Source organism: Naegleria gruberi (genome assembly GCF_000004985.1).
Source record: "Naegleria gruberi genomic scaffold NAEGRscaffold_31, whole genome shotgun sequence".
In the NCBI taxonomy this organism is placed as follows: domain Eukaryota; phylum Heterolobosea; class Eutetramitea; order Acrasida; family Naegleriidae; genus Naegleria; species Naegleria gruberi.
The window spans coordinates 103,689-126,670 of NW_003163296.1; the positions used below are offsets into that span (position 1 = coordinate 103,689).

A 22,982-nucleotide genomic window follows, 5' to 3' on the forward strand; every position below is an offset into this window, starting at 1 on the left:
ACAGGAGCCCAACCAAGAACGGATTCAGAAATATAAATTTGACCAGCTCTAGAAACAGTAGCAGGAGAGGCATTATTCAAGTTTTCGACTTCGAAACACATCTTAACATCTGGGGACATTGCTAATCTATCACCGTTAGCAAGAGTCAATAACTTGTTATCATCCAAAACAGTGTTCAAATTTTCAATCCAAATAGCATCAACAGGACCATCACAATTGATCCAAATGTGTTGCTTTCTTTGTTTGTTTGCTTGTTTCCACAAGTCAGAGAAAATACCGTCAGTCCATTCGTTTGCTACTACATCAAGTTTACCAAACATTTGATTAGCTGTAATGGCCTTTGGATTCATTCTAAGTTGTTTATATGTTTTCTCTGGATTGAGAACACTGAGTGTCTTCAATAATATAGAATAACAAGCACTTTTACCTGAACTGGCAGCACCGACCACCATGATACCGTGACGAACCAAACAAGTTTCATATAATTGGATCACTTTTTCCACCCAAGGTCCATGATTTTCAAAACCATTTTGTTTGATTTGTTGTTCAAGTTGCTTTTCAAGTTCTGGAAAACGTCTCTTTTCTGCAACAATTGAAGGGAACAAGTCTTCTACAAGAGAATTGAACAAGCTAACGTCTTCAGCGACCAATTTAGAAGTGTTCATGTCTCTGAGAGTTCTCATGAGCAAGAAGTGTTCTGATTTACCAATGTTAGCTCTCATTGTTTCACCAGCAGTTCTCAAAACTGACAAAATATTTCTGAGACCAAAATCGTAGTGAGCTTGTTTTGAAAGCTGTTGTTCACAAAGTCTGTACAAGACATCGAACTTCTTTGATAATGGTTCGTTCTTCTTGTAACCAGCAGCAGCTAACTTGACTCTAATAATAATTCTTCTGTCAGGAACCATCATAGTGACACCTCTAAACAAAACCTTCAAGTTTTCTGGAAGTTCTTGACGTCCTTGATAACCAGGATTCATAGTAATAAACATGGCTGTCTTGTCATTCAATTTACATGGTTTACCATCTGTAAAAACGAATTTCTTTTTACCATCTCTCAAGGTTGACAGAATGGATTGGACTTGTTGAGCAACGACAGACAACACTTCAAGTTCAATACGATTGAATTCGTCGAAACAACCCCAAGAACCACTTTGAGCCAAACCTCTAAAGATTTTACCCATAGCTCTATAATCCATTTGATCTGAACAGTTAAAGACAACTACATATTTACCAAGAGTTCTACCCAAATCTTTAACAGTTTCTGTTTTACCTGTACCGGCTGGACCAGCTGGAGCACCACCTAACTTCAAACCGATGGCTTGAGAGAGGGTAAGATAACATCTGTCGGTCAAAGGTGTAATGACCAGTCTTTCCTTACAACCCAAATATTCATAACAATATTCTTGATCGATATCTGCAATAGAAACAATACAAGTATCTTGATCTGGTTTCCAATAGAATCTGGCTTGTTTTTGCCAATCAAAATTAATAGTGTCCTTAACTCTATCTCTTAAAAGTTCACCGAAAACGTCACGTTGGTGAACTTGAATTGTAATAAGAGTTTCAACCTTTGTTCTTTCCAAAGGAGTCAATTCTCTTGTTGTTAAGGTTGTAAGTTCATCAAGAATAGTTGAAATTTTAGCATGGGTATTAGACATTGCTCTCTTATCAGACTTGGCTGAATTCAAAGCATTTTCACATTGTACTGTCCACACGAATTGAATACCAAGAATAGTAACTTGAGCAGGATACTTTTCAATGAAACTAGTGAGTGACATTGTGTTACATTCTTCAGCAGCATCTCTGACAATGAAACGAAGAGTTCTTTGCATTTCTTCTTCGAGTTTTTGTAACCAATCTTCAACGTTACCTGCAGCTACAACAGCATCATTAAGAGGAACAATTTCTCCTTCAGGGGATTGCATACTCAAAATCTTGTTGTCTTGTCTAGCATCGAAAGTAACCTTTGAAATAGAGTCGAAAATTGTAATCAAAGCAGGTTGAATAGCATGAGGATCAGATGATTGAGACAAGATTTCCAACAAAGCAGTGTCAGAGTTGAAATAGAATCTTGGGAAAATATCTCTCTTTTGTTCCAAATAACCAGCCAAAGCCTTTTGACATTCTTCCAAACTGATTTTAAGAGCTGGCAACATCTTCAACATTTCATTATCAAAGCAGAAACGAATAACGTTTGGAGTAGCAACAGCCTTTTGTAAAATCTTGACCCAGTTCTTATCAATGTGACTGAATTTCTTGTCTTCATGTGGCAATTGTCTCTTAATATCACCACTTGCAAATACAGGCTCAAGATAAAGCCATTGAGCTTGAACTTGTCTCCAAGCTTGAATATTTTCAGTTACAGATGTAAGCTTTTGCATCCATCCAGAGGCTAATTCTCTGAATGGTTCCAAATACTTTGAACCCATGATACCACCCAAGTTCATTTGGGCTTCTTCAAGTTGTTCCATCAATTCTTGAGTTTCAGCACCCTTCAAGATAATAGGACCACGGTGTTTGTATTCAGCGAAAGACAATTCTCTATCCTTCCATTCTTCAGTAAGCTTTTTCAACTTGTCTTCAATTTCTAATTCCTTACGAGCTGAGTTACAAACATCTTCGACTTCTTCCTTACATGCAAGTAAATTAGCTTCCAAAATGTCTTTAAGTTTAAACACATCGTCTTCCTTCTTAAATTGCTTCTTTGTGAGGGCTTCCAAACGTTCCCAATGTCTTTCTCTCATAGATGGATTCTTAAGTTGATCCAACAATGGTTGTAATTCTAAGAAATCTTCAATAGTTTGTCTCAAATTTTCATAAGCCTCAATGCCTTTTGCAGCTTTCTTTAAAGAATTACATTTAGTAGCAAACTTGTTGACTTCATCAGTAATGGCTTGGAAATCAAGTTCAGACCACAATAACTCTCCATAACTACCAACTTGTTTCTTAACCTTAATGTATAAATCGTACAAGGTGTCGTATAACTTTAACATCTTTTTCATCTTTGCAAGATCTGGGTATTCTTGCATTGGCAATCCGAATAATTTTTCACCTTCTCTGTACACTTCATATTTTCTTTCTCTTTCAGCATACAGTCTTTGGAATTTGTTCAGTCTTTCTCTAGCTTCTTCAGGTGCAATATCAGGTACTGCAGGCCCATTAAGTGTAAAATCTTTACAGAATTGCTCGACATCGGTTTTAAAGAGCTTTACCTCAGAAATTAATCTTGTCTTGAACCCACTTTGAACCTTAGAAATAGTTTCGTTAACTTTACTGGCCAATCTAGTCAATTTCTCCCACTTGAAAGCCAGATCGTAAACTTCATCAATTTCTTCCTTAGGAACATTTACAGAGTACTTTTTCAAAATAGAATATCTGTCAGCAATTTTAGAGAAATCATATTCAATCATTGCTTCCCTAGATCTAATATCCATAACAGTACCCATGACAAATCTCAAGTCTTCAAGGTTTGCAATTTCTTGAGATAATCTCTTTGTAGATTCATCCATCATTGTCAAATAGTTGTTCAATTCTTCCTTTGCACTTTCGTGAAGGTTATTGGCATATTGAACTTTCCATTGAATAACTAGCTGGAGTATGGAATTCTTCAATCCTTCTGCATCCAAAAAGAATGGACCCACAATACTTGATGTCTCCATTTGGCCAATCTCATTTTCAAGAACTGTGTATTTGTTCAACTCCTTTTCAAAATCATCAAGAGTTGGCTTCTTATCAACACATTTATCAACAAACTTTTTGTAGGCTGTTTGTTTGTCTTCCTTCCAGAGATAGCTGTACTTTTCGTATTTAGCCATAAATTGCTTAATTTCTTTTTGTAATAAAGCACAAGCTCCACTAGATGTCATTACCAGTCTAATAACATCACAGTCTCTGGATACTTCTCTGTTGAAGTGAATCTCTGGTTTGCACCTCCATGGTTGGATTGCCTTTGGAGATCCTAAAACAGATTGAACAACTCTGTCAATAGACTCTTGAATTTCTTCAAGGTTAGGTTTGAGAATTACATCAGGAGCTGCAAGTTCAAAACCAATTTTGAAAATTGGATCACCATGTGTGTCCTTTCTTGTTCTGCTTCTAAAGTAATGCAAAGACTTTACGACAGAATTCAGTAAGTTTTCTAAAATTGTTCTATGGTAAAATTCTTTAAGTCGAGTCAACAAATCTGGAGTAATTGTTAGTTTTGTTTCCTCGAATGGAAAACCAGAAATTACTTCTAAAATATCCTCTACGGCTCTTTCTATTTCAATACTCTTATTGTTGAGCTGTTCAGATAATTCTTTTGAGTATTTGTCTTGTGTATCTACAATTTGTTCAAGAGTGGAATCTTCTCTTTCAGGGAGCAAGAAAAATCCAGTATTTGATATATCCTTCAAATTTTTGTCGATTCTTCCATCGATAATATCATTAACCTTAAGTAATACATCTTCTAACTTTTCCAGTGTCTTGTGAATTCTCTTTAAATAAACTGAAATATTCATAGAAGTCCATGAAAGAGTTGTAACACCAGGATCAATTTTCTTCTCAAGCTCGTCAATATGTGGTTCAAGTAATGGCTTTACATCATCTTTAACCATAGAAAGAATTCTTGCTCTTTCCTTCAAAACAAAGGATAACTCGTTGTAATATCCTTTGTATTTTTGTTCTTGAAGGAGAACAGTTTTACCCACATCTGGGATTTCAACTCCAAGTCTCATTAACCATTTGGCTTCTCTAATGAGTTGAATTATTTCAATATCAAAGTTAACAAAGAGTCTATCTTCAACCTTAATAATCAAAGTTGCCAATAAACCGTCCTTTGCCTTTTCAACATATTTCTTCCAAGCTTCCAACCATGAGGTTTCAAACTTGATTAAACCCATCAAAACCTTGTTGTATGTTTTGATAATCTTCTTTGATTCCTTACTTTGCATAATAGTTGGGATTTGTTGGAATTTAGTCATTGGCTCCTCTATTCTTCTCATAAGTTGTCTACACCAAATAACTTTTCCGGCAACGGGTGGGGCATTTCTTACCAATGGTGGTTTAACTTTGAATTTTTCATATAGCTTTTGAATGTTATCAAGTTGGAATCCATAGTTGTGGAAAATTACTGTATACTTATTTTCCAATTCAGTTTGAAGAGATTCTCTTTTCAGAATTGATTTAAACTTTTTAAGAACTTCTAAAGCTTGTTCACTGCTTGAAATATTTTCAAACCATGTATTGATGAAAACCTGTAAGTATTGTTCAAGGTGAACAACTTTCTTGTTAAAAGCCATATATTCCTTATCGAAAGCATTTCTTTGATAATCAAGAAGATTGGATGATTTTCTCTTAATTTCATCAACATATCCGAAAAATTGAGAAATAAGTTCATCCATACCTTCAATGTTATTACTCTTTAGTGAATGGAATTGATCAATTGTCAAAAACAATTCAATAAGGGTTTCTATTCTTCTACAGAATAATCTCAATTTACCAAAGATTTTCAATTCATCAAAATCAAATTCTCTTCCCTTAGTTTGTTGAAGCTTAGACTTTTCAGCAAAATAACATCTTTCATATTCTTCTTTCAAGTCAATACAAGTCTTCAAACCTGATAATAATTCAGTAGTGTCTTGATCCCAAAGACGTCCTCTGTTCTCAATGTTATATTTACAGTTTTGAATGATTTGAAGACTGATCATAACCAATAATTTCTCCATCTTTTCCTTTGAACTATAATATTTAGCTATATTATACATCATACTAATATTCTTAATTAAACTTGGTAAGATTTCAATAATATGGGATGGAAGGGAGGAATACAAAGGCTCAATATATTTTTCTAATGATGTTAAATATTTAACATTGTCCTTTGCTTCGTTAATGGCATCTGTTAATGCAATATCACAATCGGCCCATTCTTGTGGCATTGAATACAGTTTCAAAGCGGAAAGAATTGCCTTATATTCTTCTCTCTTTAATTGTTCCATTACACTGTTCAATTTTAAGTATCTATTCTTCCAGTGTTCAATTTCTGCTGTTGGACCTAGTTCGTTATCTGTTAACTTATTGTCTTCAATCACTCTTTGAATCTCTTGAACCCATATCTTTACCAAATTATCGTAATAGTTCATCAGATTAATGTTTTCTTTAGCCTCCATAATTGCTGTTGGATTGTTTGGGATAAGTCTTTCTTGTGGAGGTCTTGTGAGTGTAATTGTTGGTGATTTTGATGTAAGAGCTTCTCCTAGTTTATCCGACATTCTCTTTGTTGTTTGTAAGAACTCTTTTGCTTGTTCTGAAGATGATTTACCCCAATCCATTTCCTCTGCACTGAACAGTGGAATGTAAACTTGGCCAAAGACTGTGTGTAAATTGTCTATCACATTTCCTTCAATAACACCACAAACAAGTGAATCAACAATTTGAGCTTCTTTTGCAGGTACTGCTGCATTATTTCTTCTAAGAATATACAATACTTTTGGTGCCTTGTAAGGAAGATCGCTTGTTGTAGTTTTTAAAGAGAGGATGAATTCCCTGTTTTTTTCCACTACCGAAATCAAAAGAACATGGCATTGTTCATCTCCGTTCATAAAAGTATCGATACTCTTTTCATTTTCCTCTAGAAATTGTTGTATTTGAAGGGCCTTAACCTGAGGGAAGGACTCTTCAACTCTATCAGAAACGTATTTAGCTCGAGTATCCCTTATGACCATTGTTTTATTTTTTTTTAAATTGTAGTTTTTTCTTGTAGGTAATACAACGAAGAATTGGCTGTTTTGGCGCGCAATTCTGCTCAAATTTCTGCTGTAGCTTTCTCACCTGAGACAACCCTTTTGAACTTTATGAGTCAAACAATAACGTGGTTTGATGTGGGTGTATTTCGAATTGTCAGCTTCATCATTTTCTATTTGATTTCAAAGATTAAGGGTGACATCCTTGAAATAAATTATTTCATCATCCAAATATGTCAAAAAGATCCAAGTGTAAATGTTCGTTACCGAATGCATTGATCCGAAATCGTTACGTATTAAAACAAACTGGAAATCAATAATAGAACTGGACTAACCGTTTCTCAATAAAAACTCAACAAAAAAAAATCGTAAATTATTATCTGTAGCATCATTAATGAAAAATGAGCATAACGAGTGATGTGATTGATGCTGAATCTCTCTTATCGGATGAAGTCTTCGAGAATGAAACAATGAAAAGGGAAATAGAAGAGGGCAGATTAATTCCTGACCCTCTTAATGCTTCTCTAATTTCTGACAATCTTATGGACCTTAATAATACTAACAGCACAATTAGAAGACAACACCGTTCATCATCAAGACAAAAATCCTTCAATTCTTCAATTAACCGATCAAGTATATCAAGAGCAGCAACACCTTCTATACACTCATTTCCGAGTAGATTTTCTGTTGAGAGTCCTGTTATTTCGTTTTCAAAAGGAGAACGTAAATACACCTATCTAAATCAAAGAGTTGACACTCCTGGTCCAATATATGAATCCATTCCAAAATCTGTGTCATCAAGCTTCTCCTTCCCAAAAGGAAAGAGATTTGTTGAAGAAGAATTAAAAATACTCCAACAAGCTCAAAAACCTCCTCCAACTGCCTATAATCCAAAAGATCACATCAAGTACAGAACTGATCCATCTTTCAGTTTTGGTTCGAGAACTCCGACCCAAGAATACAGATCAGATTCACCAGGACCAATTTACAATCCAACTGATGTTCCTTCAAAGAGATTTTCAAAATCTTCAACAACATTTGGTGCTGGAGAAAGATCTCTTAAAATGAGTGATGGGCGAAGTGGGTCTCCTCCACCAGGAGCTTATAATCCTTCCTTAATGGATTCTAAAAGGAATATTTCTTTTTCAATTTCAAAGAAAGAAGGTAGGTTTTAAATGAGGTTTAAAACAAAACATTTTTTAGAAAATTATATTTACTTTGGAGATAAATTAAGTGCAAATAAGGAGGTGAGTATTAATTGGAATTTATTTATTAAAGAAAATGAATAGTCAATGAGAGTACCTGGACCAGTTTATGATCCATCCTATCGATTGTCAATTACATCATCACCTTCATTCTCTTTTGGAAGAAGAACACCACTGCCCAGTGATCAAGTACTTCTTGAACATCCTGGGTTAACAGATTACAACAAACAATTCGTTTCTCATTCTTTTTCCCTTCAGGGCAAAGATAGAGAAGTTGACCCAAATATTACATATAATGCTCCAAGAGCAAGATTTTTGGGAGATCAATTTTTGAACGAGAACCTGGGAAGAGCATCTCCAGGACCAAAGTATAATATAACTCAAAGTTTTGTCATTCCATCCAAGAGACATGTTGAGGAAGATCACATCCTGACATTCAAAGCTAAAGAAAAGAAAAAGAAGGACAAACCGATTCCTACACAAGTTTATCCTGGTTATAGTATTTCCAAGGCTTCTGCTCAAATTACTGAAAGTCCTGGGTGTGTTTACACTCCAAAAACAGATTTCTCGTCACGAGTCCCAAGAGTATGCAGCCCTGTAATGAAAGTAGCAAAACCAGTGGATAACAGAAAAGCTCCTGAAATTTATCCTCAATTAAGAAATCCAAATCTTACAGCACTTTCAAATGTCCCAACTTCAACAGTACCAAAGTTCATAAGAACTGGAAATACTGTTGGTGTTAGAACTCCTCCTCTGATTTCCCATTCTCCTGGTCCAGTTTATAAAGTTGACTGGGAATCATTGGAAAAGAATGCAAAGAAAGGTTTACCTGGAGGTAAGTTTGGAGGCCTTTCGTAATAAATTTCTTTTTGATTCTCACTATTATTTTTCTAAAAACATTCCTCTTCGACGAATTAGAATATCAACAACCTAATCTAGAAGGTTATTGGAAATCATATTTAAGGTTGTTCGAAGTGCTTAATAATTTATTGTTACAATTGATACGAATTACCAGATCACACCCTTTCCAAAAATTACAATAAGGCCAACAACAAGAACAGTGAGCAATATTAAACCAAGAATGATCCACATCATTTTTGATCCTGTTTTACGGAGCTTGTTACTCTCTGTTGATCATTCCAATAAAAAATTAAACTTGAACGCAAAAATAAACTTACCTTTGAGACTTTCCACACCTCTTTCCACATTGTCCTTTGATGTAATGACATTGGTGTGAATAGTGTCCAACATTGGATCTTGTTCATCTACAAGACTAGAAAAAGAATGGAACAAGTGATTCAATTCATGATATTCACTTTGATAAGTTTTCAAATCTTCATACTCTTCCAATGCAATTTTCATTTCTACATTCAAAGTGCTATCTTGCCAAGAAACAAGAGCATTTTCTTGTAATTCTTGATCAACAGTAGTTTGCTTTTGTTGAGTAGTGTGCAATAATGGTTGATCTTCAGATTGAATTTCTTCTTCCTCATCAAAGTGATCCATTGGTGTTTGGTGATGGGCAGCAAATTGTTCTTGTTTTTGTTTAGTTTGTTGAGCAATCCATTCCTTATCACGTCTAATAACATCCTTAAGAACAGTGATAGTTTTAGTAAGATCATTCTTTACACGATTATATTTAACCATGGTTTCATGTTGAGTATTCATTGAGGATGAATTAGTTTCAGTGGAAGAACTCAATCCAGATTCCATTAATAATCTGCTTTCATTACCAATCTTTGACCCAATTCTATTGGAAATCTTTTTCAAATCATTAACTTCTGATGTGCACCATTGACGAATTGATCTATTAAATTATTTCAATCATTAATATTCATCATTATTTCAATTAGAATATTGAAAAATTCCATATTTCCTTACCTAATCTTTTTAGTAATATCATTTCCACCAACACGAAGAGAAACATCACCATGATTAAAAGATGAGTCCGATCCTGAATTATTGTATGAAGAAATGGCCACTTGTTGTGCTCTCTGATTCGACAATTGTTTGTATTGTTCCACTTGTTTAGACAAGTTAGTAACTCTCAGAACAAACTCCTCAACCGAGTCATTATTTGAACGTTGGAAGGAGTTGAAGTTTTCATTTTCCTTGCTATTGTTTGTTCCAAGGTTATTGCTGCCTGTTGTGGTGGCGTTTCTTTTTTGTTGATTCAAAGTTTTGGCGCGTTGATTTGTACTTGCTCCAACACTAGGAACATTTCCCCACGATAAAGAAGACATGTTGTAGTTGTGGTTGTTCTTTTCCTATGCACGGATAATGATGATCAAACAATTTCAAAAAGGTGAGATGATGAAGAAACTGTGTCAGTGATCCAAACCGCCAATTTTTTTTTATGAAATGTTGGTGCTGTCAAACGTCATGTCTGGTGACTGGCCTTAAAAAACAAGAATGCAAATAAGAGAAGTGGGCAAATGAAGAAATGATTTGAATGAGGAAAACTAAAGGAAAACCCTTTTATAAAATGATATCATTGATGATAATATTTCGATTAACCCTCTTTCTTAATTAATAAACTTTCCATCCAGAATTTTCAATAATAGAACTAATAAGTTCCACAGCCTAATGGCAGAAAAGTTACTTCACAATTCCTATAAAGATTACAACAAAATCGGATCGTTGTTCACATATTTAAAACTCAAAATATCTTATCTAATTAACTGTGATTGAGTGAAATCAATTCGTATTAATTAAATAAAAATAAATAATTAAAAATGTAAAATATTTAATTAAAATTGTTATTGTTGCTAAATTAAAGTTATTATTAATAATACGAAAGTTGTCATCAAGCTCATTAAATTTTAGAATTTAAATTGTGACTTTTTATTTCCCTTTGATAAGGCACTAATAATTAGAGTGTATCCCTTAGAGAGGTACTATTGAAAACTAAAAGGACATGGTTCAGAGTTGTTTGAAATAAATCTCTCAACTAACTATAAATTTACAAACGAATGCTAGAAGTGAACAAACGAGCCCATGAGTAATCAATGAATTCCTTAGTGTAACCAACACCAACAAGAACTGGTTCCTTATCATAGATGTATGTATTGGCAACACGCTTAACATCATCAACAGTGATGGAATCAATTCTAGCGAACATTTCGGCAGCAGATGGTCTTCTGTTGAACAAGAGGGTTTGTCTACCCACTTCTTCCAAAACATTCTTCAAATTTCCATCATATTGAGATAAAACAGAGAGTTTGAGCAAATTCTTAGCACGTTCCAATTCAGCATTAGTAACCTTATAACAGAGACGAGTCATTTGTCTAATAATTTCAACCATCAAATAATCAGTATCTTCACCACCATCACTGACGAATTTAACACCGAACAATGATGTATCAGAGTATCCGTGGAGGAATGGAAGAACTTGTTGAGCCCATCCTTGTTCTCCGATGTATTGAGCCATATTGGAAGCAGCATATTTACCTGGAGTACCTTGAGAAACATCGAAAGCACCCAAGAGGAATTGAATCAAGTTAATAACAACCATGTCACCAGAGGAGAGACCTGGACCTTGGAAAGCAATAGCACCATGCAAACCGTTAACATCTTCAGTGTCAACTCTAACATCTGAACCAATATATTCTGGAGTAGTTTGGTATTCAGCGAGTGGACGTGGAGTCTTAGTAGCACTTTGTAAATGACCAAAGTTTTGTTCGGCAAGTTTAACAAGAGCTTCATGATCAACATTACCAGTACCAACCAAAACCATTCTTTCAGCTGTATAGAAATCCTTTTGATATTGAATCATTTGTTGACGAGAAAGTTTCTTAATGTTTTCAACAGGACCAAGAATGCTCAATCCAAGTCCTGAATCAGGGAAAGCGGTTCTATGTAATTCATCATAAACACATTCTTCAACACTTTGGCTGACATCCTCAGATTCAAGCAAAATAACACCTCTTTCTTCATTAATATCCTTTTCATCCAATCTGCTATCAAGCAAAATTTCGGACAATGAATTTACACTTCTATCAACGTTATTCTTCAAACATTGTATAGTAAAAGCAGTATATTCACGAGATGTATGAGCGTTCAAGAGAGAACCTGTTCTTTCATGTTCAGCTTCAATAGCAACTTTAGATCTCTTGTTGGTACCCTTGAAGTACATATGTTCCAAAAAGTGAGCAACACCATTGTTGAAAACATTTTCTTGTCTAGAACCAGCACCGATGAAAACACCAACAGCAGAGGTTTCACCAACTTTTGGTTCAGTTACAACTCTGAAACCATTGTTAAGAACAGTAACACGTGAAGCTGGAGCCTTTGTCAATTCATATGGTAAATTATATGATGGTTGAACTGAAGATTGGTCCAAAGCAGCAGACTCACGATTAGCTGATGTTGTAGCGAATCCACGATGATTGAGGATATTCTTCAAAATTTTTGAGTTGTTCTTCTTTGCGAGCTTTGAGAGCATTTTTTTTGCGAGTTTGACGCCTATATTATTTACAATGGCTAAATAGTTGACTCACAGACGCATTAGGTTAAAACTCCTGTTGGAAAGAAAGAAATAACATGAGAAGAAATATTAAATTCTACTTTTTTATATATTTGATTGGTTTTTAAAGATTAAGTATTATATAATAAAGAATATTAAATCTCCGTAATATGTTTTTCATCTAGAAAACATTTACTTCTTCTTCTTCTTTTTCTTAGCTTCTTCTTCGCTGCTTGAATCAGAATCCGATGAAAGATGATGAGGATGAAGAACTTTCATCATCAGATGATTCTTCCTTTCTCTTTCTCTTCTTTTCTTCTTCTTCTTCAGCTTCAACCTTCTTTGGCTTCAAGTCAATCTTCTTGCTCTTTGTTTCAGCAACAGTTTCAATCTTCTTGCTTCCACTCTTTGGCTTGAGTTGATCCATAGCTTCTTGTCTTTCACTCTTCTTTCCGAGAGCAGCGTTAATTTCTGGCTTTTGTAAGAAGAACCACTTATTAGCAGAAACATCACGATAATTGTTCAACCAGACTTCAGGTGTAGATTCAGTTGGTTGACCATACTTATCCAATTTACCTTGTTCAATGAGTTCCTTCTTGAGCTTGGAAACTGGACCCATACCCCAACGTCTTGGATAGGTATTACGATCCATAATAACTCTCTTAGTCTTACAAACAACACCATAATCCATAGATTGAATTTGAATTGAGGTCATGACAGCATAAGCAGTAGCAATAGCTTCACCCTTTGTGGTAATCAAAACAATTTCTTCACCAGTTTCAATAGAATCATCATAACGTAAAACACCAGGAATCATCAATTGAGCACCGAAACAAATTGAGTTAACAGCACTATCCTTAACAATAACACGCTTATAGTTGGTCAACAAAATTTCCAATGGTTTAACAATACGTCTCAAATAAGATTCATCACCCTTGGCCTTCAATTCATGTTGAGCATCCAAAACATCATGCATAGTGTAGAGGAAATCCTTTTCACTCAAAGAACCAGATTGAACTCTTCTCAATTCAAACATAGAACCACCAGTACCCAATAATAAACCTAAATGTTCACACAAGGTTCTGACGTAGGTTCCGGCTTGACATTTAACCCAGAAAACAGCCATTTGACTCTTAGCATCAAATTCGAAAAGTTTAACATCATAAATAGATCTAATACGCAATTGTCTCTTAACAGCAGAAATTTCTGGTGGCATTTGGAAAACAGCACCAGTCAATGTAGTCAATGCTTCTTCAACAGCCTTATATCCTCCTTGAACTTCTCCGTTTAATTTCAAGATAGAAACGTATTGTTTACCAGCACCTTGTTGGGATTTAACCAAACGAGTTGCACGATTCAAACAAACAATCAAACAACCAGTAACTTTAGGATCCAAAGTACCAGAATGGCCAGTCTTTTCAACATCGAGAATTTTCTTAACCCAAGCAACAATTTCGTGGGAAGATGGATTAGCTGGTTTGTCCAAATTGATAACACCATATTTAAGATATTCTTCTAATTTTCTTTTTGTTGGTGTGTTACCAGCTGGAATTGGAGTGTAATGTCCAGTTCTAGCGTTCAATTTATCGAAATTTTTCAACAAGAGTGGGAATTCGCTAGAATCAGTCTTGCTAACATCCAAATTTGTTGGGAGAGTTTTAGATGATGTTTCTTCAGTTGTTGAAGATGATTTTTTATCTTTTTTGCCCATTGTGATACAGTTTAATGATATGTTGTTGGCAATATTTTTTTGTGCAGCAAAAATGAGAGACTTTAATTTTTCGACCAGCGACCAAGCTCATTCTCAATTATTTTGTTGAACAATCACAGCAGCAAGTAAAAGCAACAGGAAGAGTAAATTTTATTAAAACAACTTCAATAAATGCTGTCCAGCAACAATTTTAATAAAATTAAAGGAAATCGAATATTCTTAGTAACTCTTCAAAAGGAATGAACAAAAACAAGAAAGTGTTTATGAATAAATTTAAGCATGTTCATTTAGATAATCAACAAATCCTGTTACAATCTTTTGCTTTGTTTCAGGTGGATGCATTTGACACATTTTGACGAACTGAGTTCTGAGCTTTCTCAATTGTTGCATACCAACTGAGATACCTGGCAATTTCAGTTTATGTTTGGTAATTTGTTCCTTTGAGAGAGCATAACTTGTTGGAAGTGTAATTTCTTCTCCTGGCATATGAAGTGATTTAGAGTCAACTAAAAGTTGAACAATTTCAGTTGTAATCTTATCTAATTCATACATGAGTGTATTTTCGCTCAAGTGTATTGGAAGTGTGGCAGTATTTGGTTTGATTGTCTTCTTTGGTCTCAACATTTCGTCTTCAATTTCTTCGAGTGGTGTTTTTTGGTCTGGTGTCAATCTAAATAATGGACAATCCCATCTTGATTTTTCACTTGGTACTTCCATTCTTTGTAACATTCCAGTAAGAAAATCCTCTTGATATTTTGATGATAATTTATCCTTATTCCAAATAAATGAATGTTCATTGAGATTTACATCACAATATACTACACAATGTGGTGTTCTCAAAGATCTAGCAATACAATAGAGTTCATATCTGAACCCTTTAATATAATTTAAAGAATCAACTATTACTACATCATCCTTTGTCAATGCTCTTTCAACTGCAGCTTTAACTTTTCCTCTCATTTGTTTTTCATTGAATGAATCTTTATAAGCTTGATGAATATCTGTTACAAGCTCTTCATCTCTCACAATAATTACTTGTCCTTTTAAATCTTTTGATGTTTTGAAATGATTGGCAATTTCATCAGCTCTACTACTCTTTCCACTACATGGAATTCCAACTAACATTATAAGTGGCATTTTCCGTACGTAATTATTAATATATTCTTCCTTCCGAAATTAAAAACCGAAACCAAAAAACTCTCTTCAATAAAAACACCTAGTGTTGATTGTTGAATATTTTTTAATGATGAAGAATTTATTAATATTCTTTGATTAATTTTCATAATTGCACCTTTAGTCAATCAAGATAACTACATTGAAATATAATACAATTTATTATACTCAAAATGTAATTCTTCTATTTAATATATTAAAAAGAATAAAAGTTCGAAAGTGGTGAATAGTGAATATTAAAAAAAATGTTTATCAATCAAATTAATCACAATGAAAATAACATTCTAAAAAAACCATCATCACAATTAATGATAATTCTAGGAATTGCATTATTATTTTGTTTAATTGCTACCAATAAATTAGTGTCGGATAAGAATGACTTGCCAAGAATATTGAGATCCTATAATAATCCACAGTATGATGCAATTATTGATGGACCAATCGGAGGAGATGATGAACAGGTTGGAGCTTGTTCATTTCGTTTTTTAATATTTTCATCAGTGGATTCCGAATCTATTGGATTGGGTAATACATTGCAAAGCATTTGGAAATTAAAGAGTAAATTATTTGTGCCATGTGTGGCTGTTATCATGTCATCGAAAGATTCAGAAAAATCAATTGAAAAGAGATTGGATATTATTAATTCATCAGATTTTAAAAAGCATCCAAGTATGATAACAGCTATTGGCATTGGACATAACAATAGAAAGAGAGGATCAACAATTGTTGATGAATTGGGAAATTATTTGAAATCGATACGAGACGACAAGAAATTTATGATTGTTAATGAGGGAAATACTTTTTGTGAAAGGGCAGAATATCATATTATGAATGTTTTAGATGAGGCAAGGAGAAGAAAGATGGATTCCGAATCAATGAATCATCTTGCTTATAAGGTTTCTATGGGAAAATTGAATGGTTTTATTATAACGAGATATATTTTATCAAAATGGGTTGAAACTTCATCAATCAAGAGTTCTGTATTGCTTGACATTTTAGAAAAGAAAAAGGTATTAACCTATCGATTCCAAATCATGCAATCTGTTCAAGAAGACCAACCAAAATGTTTTGAAACATTAGTTGAAAGGGATTCTTCGTTTTCATTTAATTTGGATCAATGTTCAGATTCATTATTTAGTCCCTGTAACAATGAGAAGAAATCGGTAGAATTTTCACATGATGTTGTGAAGGAAACTGTATTCCCATCATCCTCCAAATATTCAATTTCTGATTTTGAAAGAGTAGAATCAATCAAATGTTTGAAAGGAGAAGATTGTAACACTTGTTGCGAAAAGAAAGCAATGAAATGCACTCAAGAATTCTTCCCTTTCATCAATAGATGTGACGAGTTGCAATATCATGATAATTCTTGTGAGTGTGAACGTGAATCTGAGTCAACTTCAATTTCACCATTTTACAAAGGATCAAAATGTGTTATTGCACTTAGAAAAAGCAAGTTTACCTGTGAATCAAAGCCAACAACATCTAGTTTCATTTCTAGGCTTTGTCCATGTTTAAAAGAATAATTTTGGGCATTACACATTAGTCAATGGCAACTAATAGATATCCGAGTTTATATGTAATATTTCCAATTAAAGTTTCAACATAACTAGAAACCGTTCACTGAAACTTTGAATTAAGCAAAAAACAAATATGAGCACAACAACAGCAACTATTGGAGAAACCCCTCAAGTTGGATCTACCACAACTGTTGGTAGTCAACTTCCAAGAACAAGAGTTAATCAACCATTCCTCAAACTATTTCTTAATGTAACCTGGTGGGAACCATTCTTTGAGATGGCAGTTGGAGCCATTATGTTATTGCTTCCATCATCATGGATTGTTCTTACAACATTTATGAGCCAACCCTTACTTGACTCTATTGGTTTCTCTCGTACTGACAATCCAGTAATTCTTGGAGTTATTGCATTATCACAACTTAAGGATTTCATTACATTCATGATTAGAAGCTTTGGATTTATGGTTTTTGTGTTTGGAGTTATTCATCACTTGTTATTGAGAATCTGCTTTAAAGAATTGGCTTTCAATGATCATAAGGTATTAATTGAGAAGGTTCCAATGTTTCAATATATTGTTACTGCATTAGCCCTTGGTGATTTGATACATATTATTTTGGTTTGGAGCCATGCAATGTATTCAACTGCATCAGCTGTAATTAGAAGTGTGGAAGGTGGTATTTCAAAGGAAGTGGAAAATATAGAAGGCTGGTATGGAGTATTATACCTCATTATTCCAACTTTCATATCCATGGCATTATTTGCAATGAGACTTACCTATTTATCATTCTATGCACCTTCTTCAAATTTGAGTGGAGTAAAGTATTCAGAGGTTCAAACAAGAAGAGTTCATGCTGAATAATTATAGACCTTAATAAACAAATTTATCAAAAGATTATGCTCAAGTTTTTCATAATTTTTTTTGGTGAATTTTCTAAAACGAAACAATTTAGCTGACAAATCTTTAAAAGATATTTGTGATAGCATTATTTGTTTATTAAAACAATTCTGTTGATGTCAACTTTGAACCGCCAGTAACACCTTCAATCAAGTGTTTAAGACGAGTCTCCGAAGAACGTGTTGTTGAAATAATTTCTTCTCTGTTAAATCTTTCTACAGGTGTATTTTCCAAGATGTCACTCAACTTTTCTGTAACTCTTTCCAAATCTTCTTGCAAATATTCGAACAAGTTCTTTTCTTGACCATCCTCCAAATAATATCCGTATACATAAGTATATTTCAAATTACCTCTGCATTCAATAAGAGTGTTCACTGCTTTTTGAATGTATTCTACATCAACCCATGAGCTATACTTATTCATTTGTGTCAATTCTCTCATCTTTTCTTCAGTCTTTTCACGTAATTGTCTTTCGAATTTTTGTGACTTGTCGTGGTTGGCATATCTGGTGAAGTAGTGCATATATTTTTCAAGAGCAGTACGAGCTGATTCTCTTTCATCTTCGTGCAACTTCTTCTTCAAATCTTCTGGTTGATACTTGTTACATTTATAATAACCACCAGTTTCACTTCCGTGAGTTGACCAAACATCCATACAAACCCAACAAAATTCGTATTTGCATTGAGAACATGTCATGTGGTTACAACCACCATTCTTTTCAATAGAACGATTACATTTTGGACAATCCTATTTGAAAAAAATATAAGTGAACTTTGTAAAGTTCCTACATACCTTTGTGTTAGCAGTCAACCAAGTTGCTGTTTCTGATTCGTCTTGTTCTTTCTTCTTCCAAGCTTTTAATTGAGCACATGATGCAGGAACGTGAGCTTCACAAGAACACTTGAAACAGAACTTTTGATGACATCCTCCGCATTGAACTGCTTCAACAGTAGTTTCTGGACAATAAACAGCTCTACCACAATCAGCAGTAGGACACCACTTAATTCTTGGATTATCTTCAACAAAACTTCTCACTAAATATTTAGAATATGTCTTGTAACTATCTGCTGGCACCAATTCTTTGACAAGGGCTTCAATAATCAATGTTGTACATCCTCTTTCCAAACAACTTGCTGTGAGACAAGTATTACCATTATTAATACTAGTTATTAAATGTTGACGCCAACAATCTTGACAGAAATAGTGTTTGCAAGCCATTGCTAACATATTTGAACCATCATAGGTATCATAACAAACACTGCATTCATATTCTTTTCCTGGTACTCCTTGATAAACTTTAAAGTCATTGATATTAATGTTGGCTTTCTTTATCACACGGTCCTTATTTTCAAAAAAGTCATTCCAAAGTTTTTCCTTGTTCCAATCATAGCTTCTAAGTAAAATACCACAAGCTCCTACAGGAACACCCAACACAGTAGAAACTTCACTAACAAGTTCTTGTTGTTGTGCCATTAATTGTTCAGGATCAAGAGTGATGAATTGAATTTCCTTTGCAGCCATTGGATTATCTTCGAGAGGATCTGTTGGAGTTAGAATTTCCAAATCATCTTCATCACCATCAAATGGATCATCTTTTGTTGGCATTGGTGAAGCATCCACAAGTTGAGCATATAATTCCTCCCTTGTAACACCCATATCAGCTAATTCTTCTTCTGTAAGTAAATCAATTTCTTCTCTAGTTAGGGTGGTATCTTCACCATCCATAATATCAATATCTTCATCCATATCGGACATTATTTATATTTTAATAATACAAAAGTGATTGGCTTGATGTGCTAAAATAATTACTATCAACAATAAGATTGGTTTTTAAAGCCAAACAGGTGTGTGATCGCAATTTTTTTTAAAAATAAATTTTAAAAATAGTTTGATGTAATTAATTTTTTAATATTAGGGTAAAGTTCTTTTGTTTTGTAAACATATGATGTCTGGCGTTTGTTGGCTTTTCAATCCATTAAAGAACTTTGCTTTCATCTTGTTTTTATTGGTTCATTCTCGTTGTATTATGCAAGTTGAACTCTATCAAATCAAAGTAAAGCAATTTTACAAAATTAAAAGATTCATTTAACATTAGTTAAATCCCAGTTGTGCGATTTCTTTTGTTATTGATAATTATTTATTTGTAGTGTTATTATTGGATCGGAATAGAACACGTGTTTGGCGTAGAAGAAAATAAATCAAAAAATTTGCAGCGAGATCATCATGCCTATGAAAAAGACAAACCACAGGCTGAAGTGGAGTGTGGGAAAATATATTATATTCATAACAATATTAATAGTAGCTTTTTCTATTATAATATCACATCAAGAACAAGTTAATCAAAAGAAAAAATCTAATAATCAAAATTCGGAAGAGGAAGAACCAAAGTTTATAATTTTGAAAGATGGTGATGAATCTGAGCTTGAAAACCTTCCTGAAGAGTTTAAACAAAAAATCAAGGAAGCTTTATTGAAAGTTAAGAGTAATATTAATTTTGAACAAGCTCCCCCAGAATCAAATCCTTTAAATAATAATATGCCTGATCAACAACAGACTAAAACTTCCCAAACAACCAAACCAACACCTCAAGTTGAAGAGACATTGGATACATCAATGTTAAGTGATATTTCTATTCCTTTGGATGAGATAACAATTCCAACAGAATATTCCTCAACATTGGATGAAGAGTTCACTAGAATTAAGAGAATGAAAGAATTAAAACTTGTAACAAGAAGAAAATTCATGTCTAAAAAACTCAATGATTTGAGAAAACAACAAGAAAATGAAATTGATGGAAAGAAGGATTCTACAGAAAAATTATTAGAAGCAAGAATGATTTTGGATCCCGATCTTCCAGAGTATGACAAAGAAGCTGTTGAAAAGGCAATTGGAATTTATCTTTCTGTTGTTAAAGAAGATCCAACAAACCCACTTGTATTGTATAATTTAGGAACAGTATATAAGGTAAGATTTTCTGAGAATATTAATGACTAATTGTTTAATTAGAGTGAAAAATTTGGTGTTAGAGACTTTTCCAAGAGTAAAATGTACTACATTTTGGCAGCTTATTTAGGTAGTCAAATGTCACAATTCGAGGTTGCTCTATTGTATAATAATAACTTGATTTCAAGCAAGGATTTAGAAAATGTGAAAAGTTTAATGATTGAGATATTTGGACCAGTTGAAACAATGAAAAAGCAAGTCAAACTAATTTATGAGAAGATTCCAAAATCTATTGAAAATCCTGAAACATTATCTTTGTTGAATCTTTTCTATAGCTCTTTAGGAGGAAATACTGGAGCAAATATTGCTTTGGGATATAGACATATGTTCGGACATGGCGTACCAAAATCTTGTAAAACAGCTAGCTATTATTATTCGAAAGCAGCTTCTGATGTTATTGTCGAGTTTGAGGATAGCAGAATGCCTCTTATTGATCATGTAAGACTTAATGATGAGAGTGCTATTCAAAATAAGCAATCACAAGAGGATATTATGGAATATTACCAATATTCTGCTAGTAAGGGATCATCTTCATCGATGCTTATTTATGGTTATGCTAATTTATATGGTATAAGAGGTGTCGAGCAAAATGGAGAAGTTGCTAGAAGATTATTTGAACAAGCTGCTGAGGCAGGAGAACACGAGGCTTTTGGCGCTCTTGGTAATATGTTCCTCAAGGGTGCTGAAGGTATTCCAAGAAATAATGAGACAGCTTTCAAGTACTTTAAGAAGGGAGCAGACAAAAAAGATCCATCCTCATTAAATGGGCTTGGAAAGATGTACCTTGAGGGATCAAATGATGAACAAGGAAATATCATTCTTGAAAAGAATTTTGAATTGGCAGCTGGATATTTCAATAAGAGTGCATCATTGGGCAACTCTGAAGCTCATTATAATTTGGGTCTTTTATATTTGGATGGTAAGGGTGTAAAGAAATCATTTAAACAAGCAATGCAACATTTTGCGATTTCAGCTCAACATGGTCAAGTTCTTGCCAAATATCAACTTGCCAATATGTATCTTCATGGATTGGGAACTAATCCAAATTGTGAAATTGCTGTTAAATTCTTAAAATCTGTTGTTGAGAAGGCCTCATGGACTTCAGTAATGGAGAGTGCTTTTGAAAAGTTTGTATCAGGAGAGGATCAACATACTGCTCTTCTACTTTACCAACATGCTGCAGAAATGGGTATTGAAATAGCACAAGCTAACATTGCTTTCATGTATGACAGAGGATATGGATTTGAGGAAATTTCCAGTGGATTATCTGAAGAGGAAAGTGAATTGTTAAAATTCAAGGGAGCTATCAAATGGTATCAACAAGCAGCTGAACAAGGTAATGTTGATGCGTATGTCAAAGTTGGGGATTATTACTATTATGGTTCATCTGCTTTATCATCTTCAAACTCTTCTGTTGGAAGTTTAGAACAATCATACGAAAAGAGTATTTATTTCTATAGAAGAGCTAAGGAATTGAACAATGCTCAAGCAATGTTTAACTTGGGTTATATGCATGAACATGGAAAGGGACTTCCACAAGATTTCCATTTGGCTAAAAGATATTACGACATGGCATCTGATGCTGATCCAGTAGCTTATGTTCCAGTTATTTTGGCCTTGGGTAAATTATATGGTCATTGGGGATTTTATTTAGTTAAAGATTATGTAACAAATATTTTCAATGAAATGCCAAGTAGTGAAATAGATGAAACCTCAAACTCTGATATTTCAACTTGGTTGGTCAATCTCATAATTGAACATGAGGATTACTTTTTGGCTATTCTAATTGGTGGTCTAGCCCTACTTATTTTTGTCAGACATGTAGTGAATAGTCAAGCTAATGCAAGACCAAGAAGACGTAGAGTAGTCACTACCACTGAAAACACTCAACAAGAAGATAACGTTAGAAACCAACAACCAGAAGAGCAAGAAGAACACAATCAGCACGAACACCAAGAATAAATATTTGGCGCCTTTTTTAAACTACAATACAACACCACAAACGCAAAAAAAATGAGAGAAGATACAACTGAGAATTACAGTGAGGATGCCTTTATTGGTCATACATCGCTGTCAAATCTTCATCTTGTACTTCAAAATATATTTCTTCCATTCTTATCAGATCAAAACGGACAAGAGGATGAAAATAATAATACAAACAATCAAAAATATGGTGAAACCTTACAAAATATACATACCCTAAATTCTGATTTCATATCACATTTGAAAAAGTTTAGTGGACAAGTTGGATATACAGTTAAACAACTCTCTGGAGAAGTATTGATTGA

General features: G+C 33.8%; 8 protein-coding genes across 8 annotated transcripts; 4 read left to right on the forward strand and 4 right to left on the reverse strand.

The window, feature by feature from the left end:
• Positions 1-7,123: 7,123 nt before the first annotated feature.
• Positions 7,124-8,785, forward strand: NAEGRDRAFT_68853 (uncharacterized protein; the record flags this gene model as incomplete). Its single annotated transcript, XM_002675810.1, has 3 exons — positions 7,124-7,886; positions 7,947-7,969; positions 8,012-8,785. 3 exons carry the CDS (start codon positions 7,124-7,126, stop codon positions 8,783-8,785), a joined length of 1,560 nt encoding a protein of 519 aa, XP_002675856.1.
• Positions 8,786-8,935: 150 nt separating this feature from the next.
• NAEGRDRAFT_68854 (uncharacterized protein) lies at positions 8,936-10,170 on the reverse strand (the record flags this gene model as incomplete). The annotated part of the gene is made up of 3 exons (XM_002675886.1): positions 8,936-9,054; positions 9,106-9,734; positions 9,809-10,170. The coding sequence occupies 3 exons, from the start codon at positions 10,168-10,170 to the stop codon at positions 8,936-8,938; spliced, it is 1,110 nt and encodes a 369-aa protein (XP_002675932.1).
• Positions 10,171-10,751: 581 nt separating this feature from the next.
• On the reverse strand, positions 10,752-12,371 carry NAEGRDRAFT_58349 (uncharacterized protein; the record flags this gene model as incomplete). The annotated part of the gene is made up of 1 exon (XM_002675887.1): positions 10,752-12,371. One exon carries the CDS (start codon positions 12,369-12,371, stop codon positions 10,890-10,892), a length of 1,482 nt encoding a protein of 493 aa, XP_002675933.1. The 3' UTR covers positions 10,752-10,889.
• Positions 12,372-12,472: 101 nt separating this feature from the next.
• On the reverse strand, positions 12,473-14,143 carry NAEGRDRAFT_80134 (uncharacterized protein). The gene has a single exon (XM_002675888.1). The coding sequence runs from the start codon at positions 14,101-14,103 to the stop codon at positions 12,631-12,633; it is 1,473 nt and encodes a 490-aa protein (XP_002675934.1). The 5' UTR covers positions 14,104-14,143; the 3' UTR covers positions 12,473-12,630.
• A 233-nt stretch (positions 14,144-14,376) lies between these two features.
• On the reverse strand, positions 14,377-15,240 carry NAEGRDRAFT_34546 (uncharacterized protein; the record flags this gene model as incomplete). Its single annotated transcript, XM_002675889.1, has 1 exon — positions 14,377-15,240. One exon carries the CDS (start codon positions 15,238-15,240, stop codon positions 14,377-14,379), a length of 864 nt encoding a protein of 287 aa, XP_002675935.1.
• Positions 15,241-15,521: 281 nt separating this feature from the next.
• On the forward strand, positions 15,522-16,802 carry NAEGRDRAFT_68858 (uncharacterized protein; the record flags this gene model as incomplete). Its single annotated transcript, XM_002675811.1, has 1 exon — positions 15,522-16,802. One exon carries the CDS (start codon positions 15,522-15,524, stop codon positions 16,800-16,802), a length of 1,281 nt encoding a protein of 426 aa, XP_002675857.1.
• A 127-nt stretch (positions 16,803-16,929) lies between these two features.
• On the forward strand, positions 16,930-17,655 carry NAEGRDRAFT_68859 (uncharacterized protein; the record flags this gene model as incomplete). Its single annotated transcript, XM_002675812.1, has 1 exon — positions 16,930-17,655. The coding sequence occupies one exon, from the start codon at positions 16,930-16,932 to the stop codon at positions 17,653-17,655; it is 726 nt and encodes a 241-aa protein (XP_002675858.1).
• Positions 17,656-20,946: 3,291 nt separating this feature from the next.
• NAEGRDRAFT_707 (uncharacterized protein) lies at positions 20,947-22,323 on the forward strand (the record flags this gene model as incomplete). The annotated part of the gene is made up of 1 exon (XM_002675813.1): positions 20,947-22,323. A coding segment is annotated over one exon (1,377 nt), but the record flags the coding sequence as incomplete, so codon positions are not given.
• Between the last annotated feature and the right edge of the window lie 659 nt (positions 22,324-22,982).

Excerpts from the sequence above, each read along its gene's own strand:
- NAEGRDRAFT_80134 (XM_002675888.1), bottom strand. The coding sequence starts at position 14,103 with ATGGGCAAAAAAGATAAAAAATCATCTTCAACAACTGAAGAAACATCA.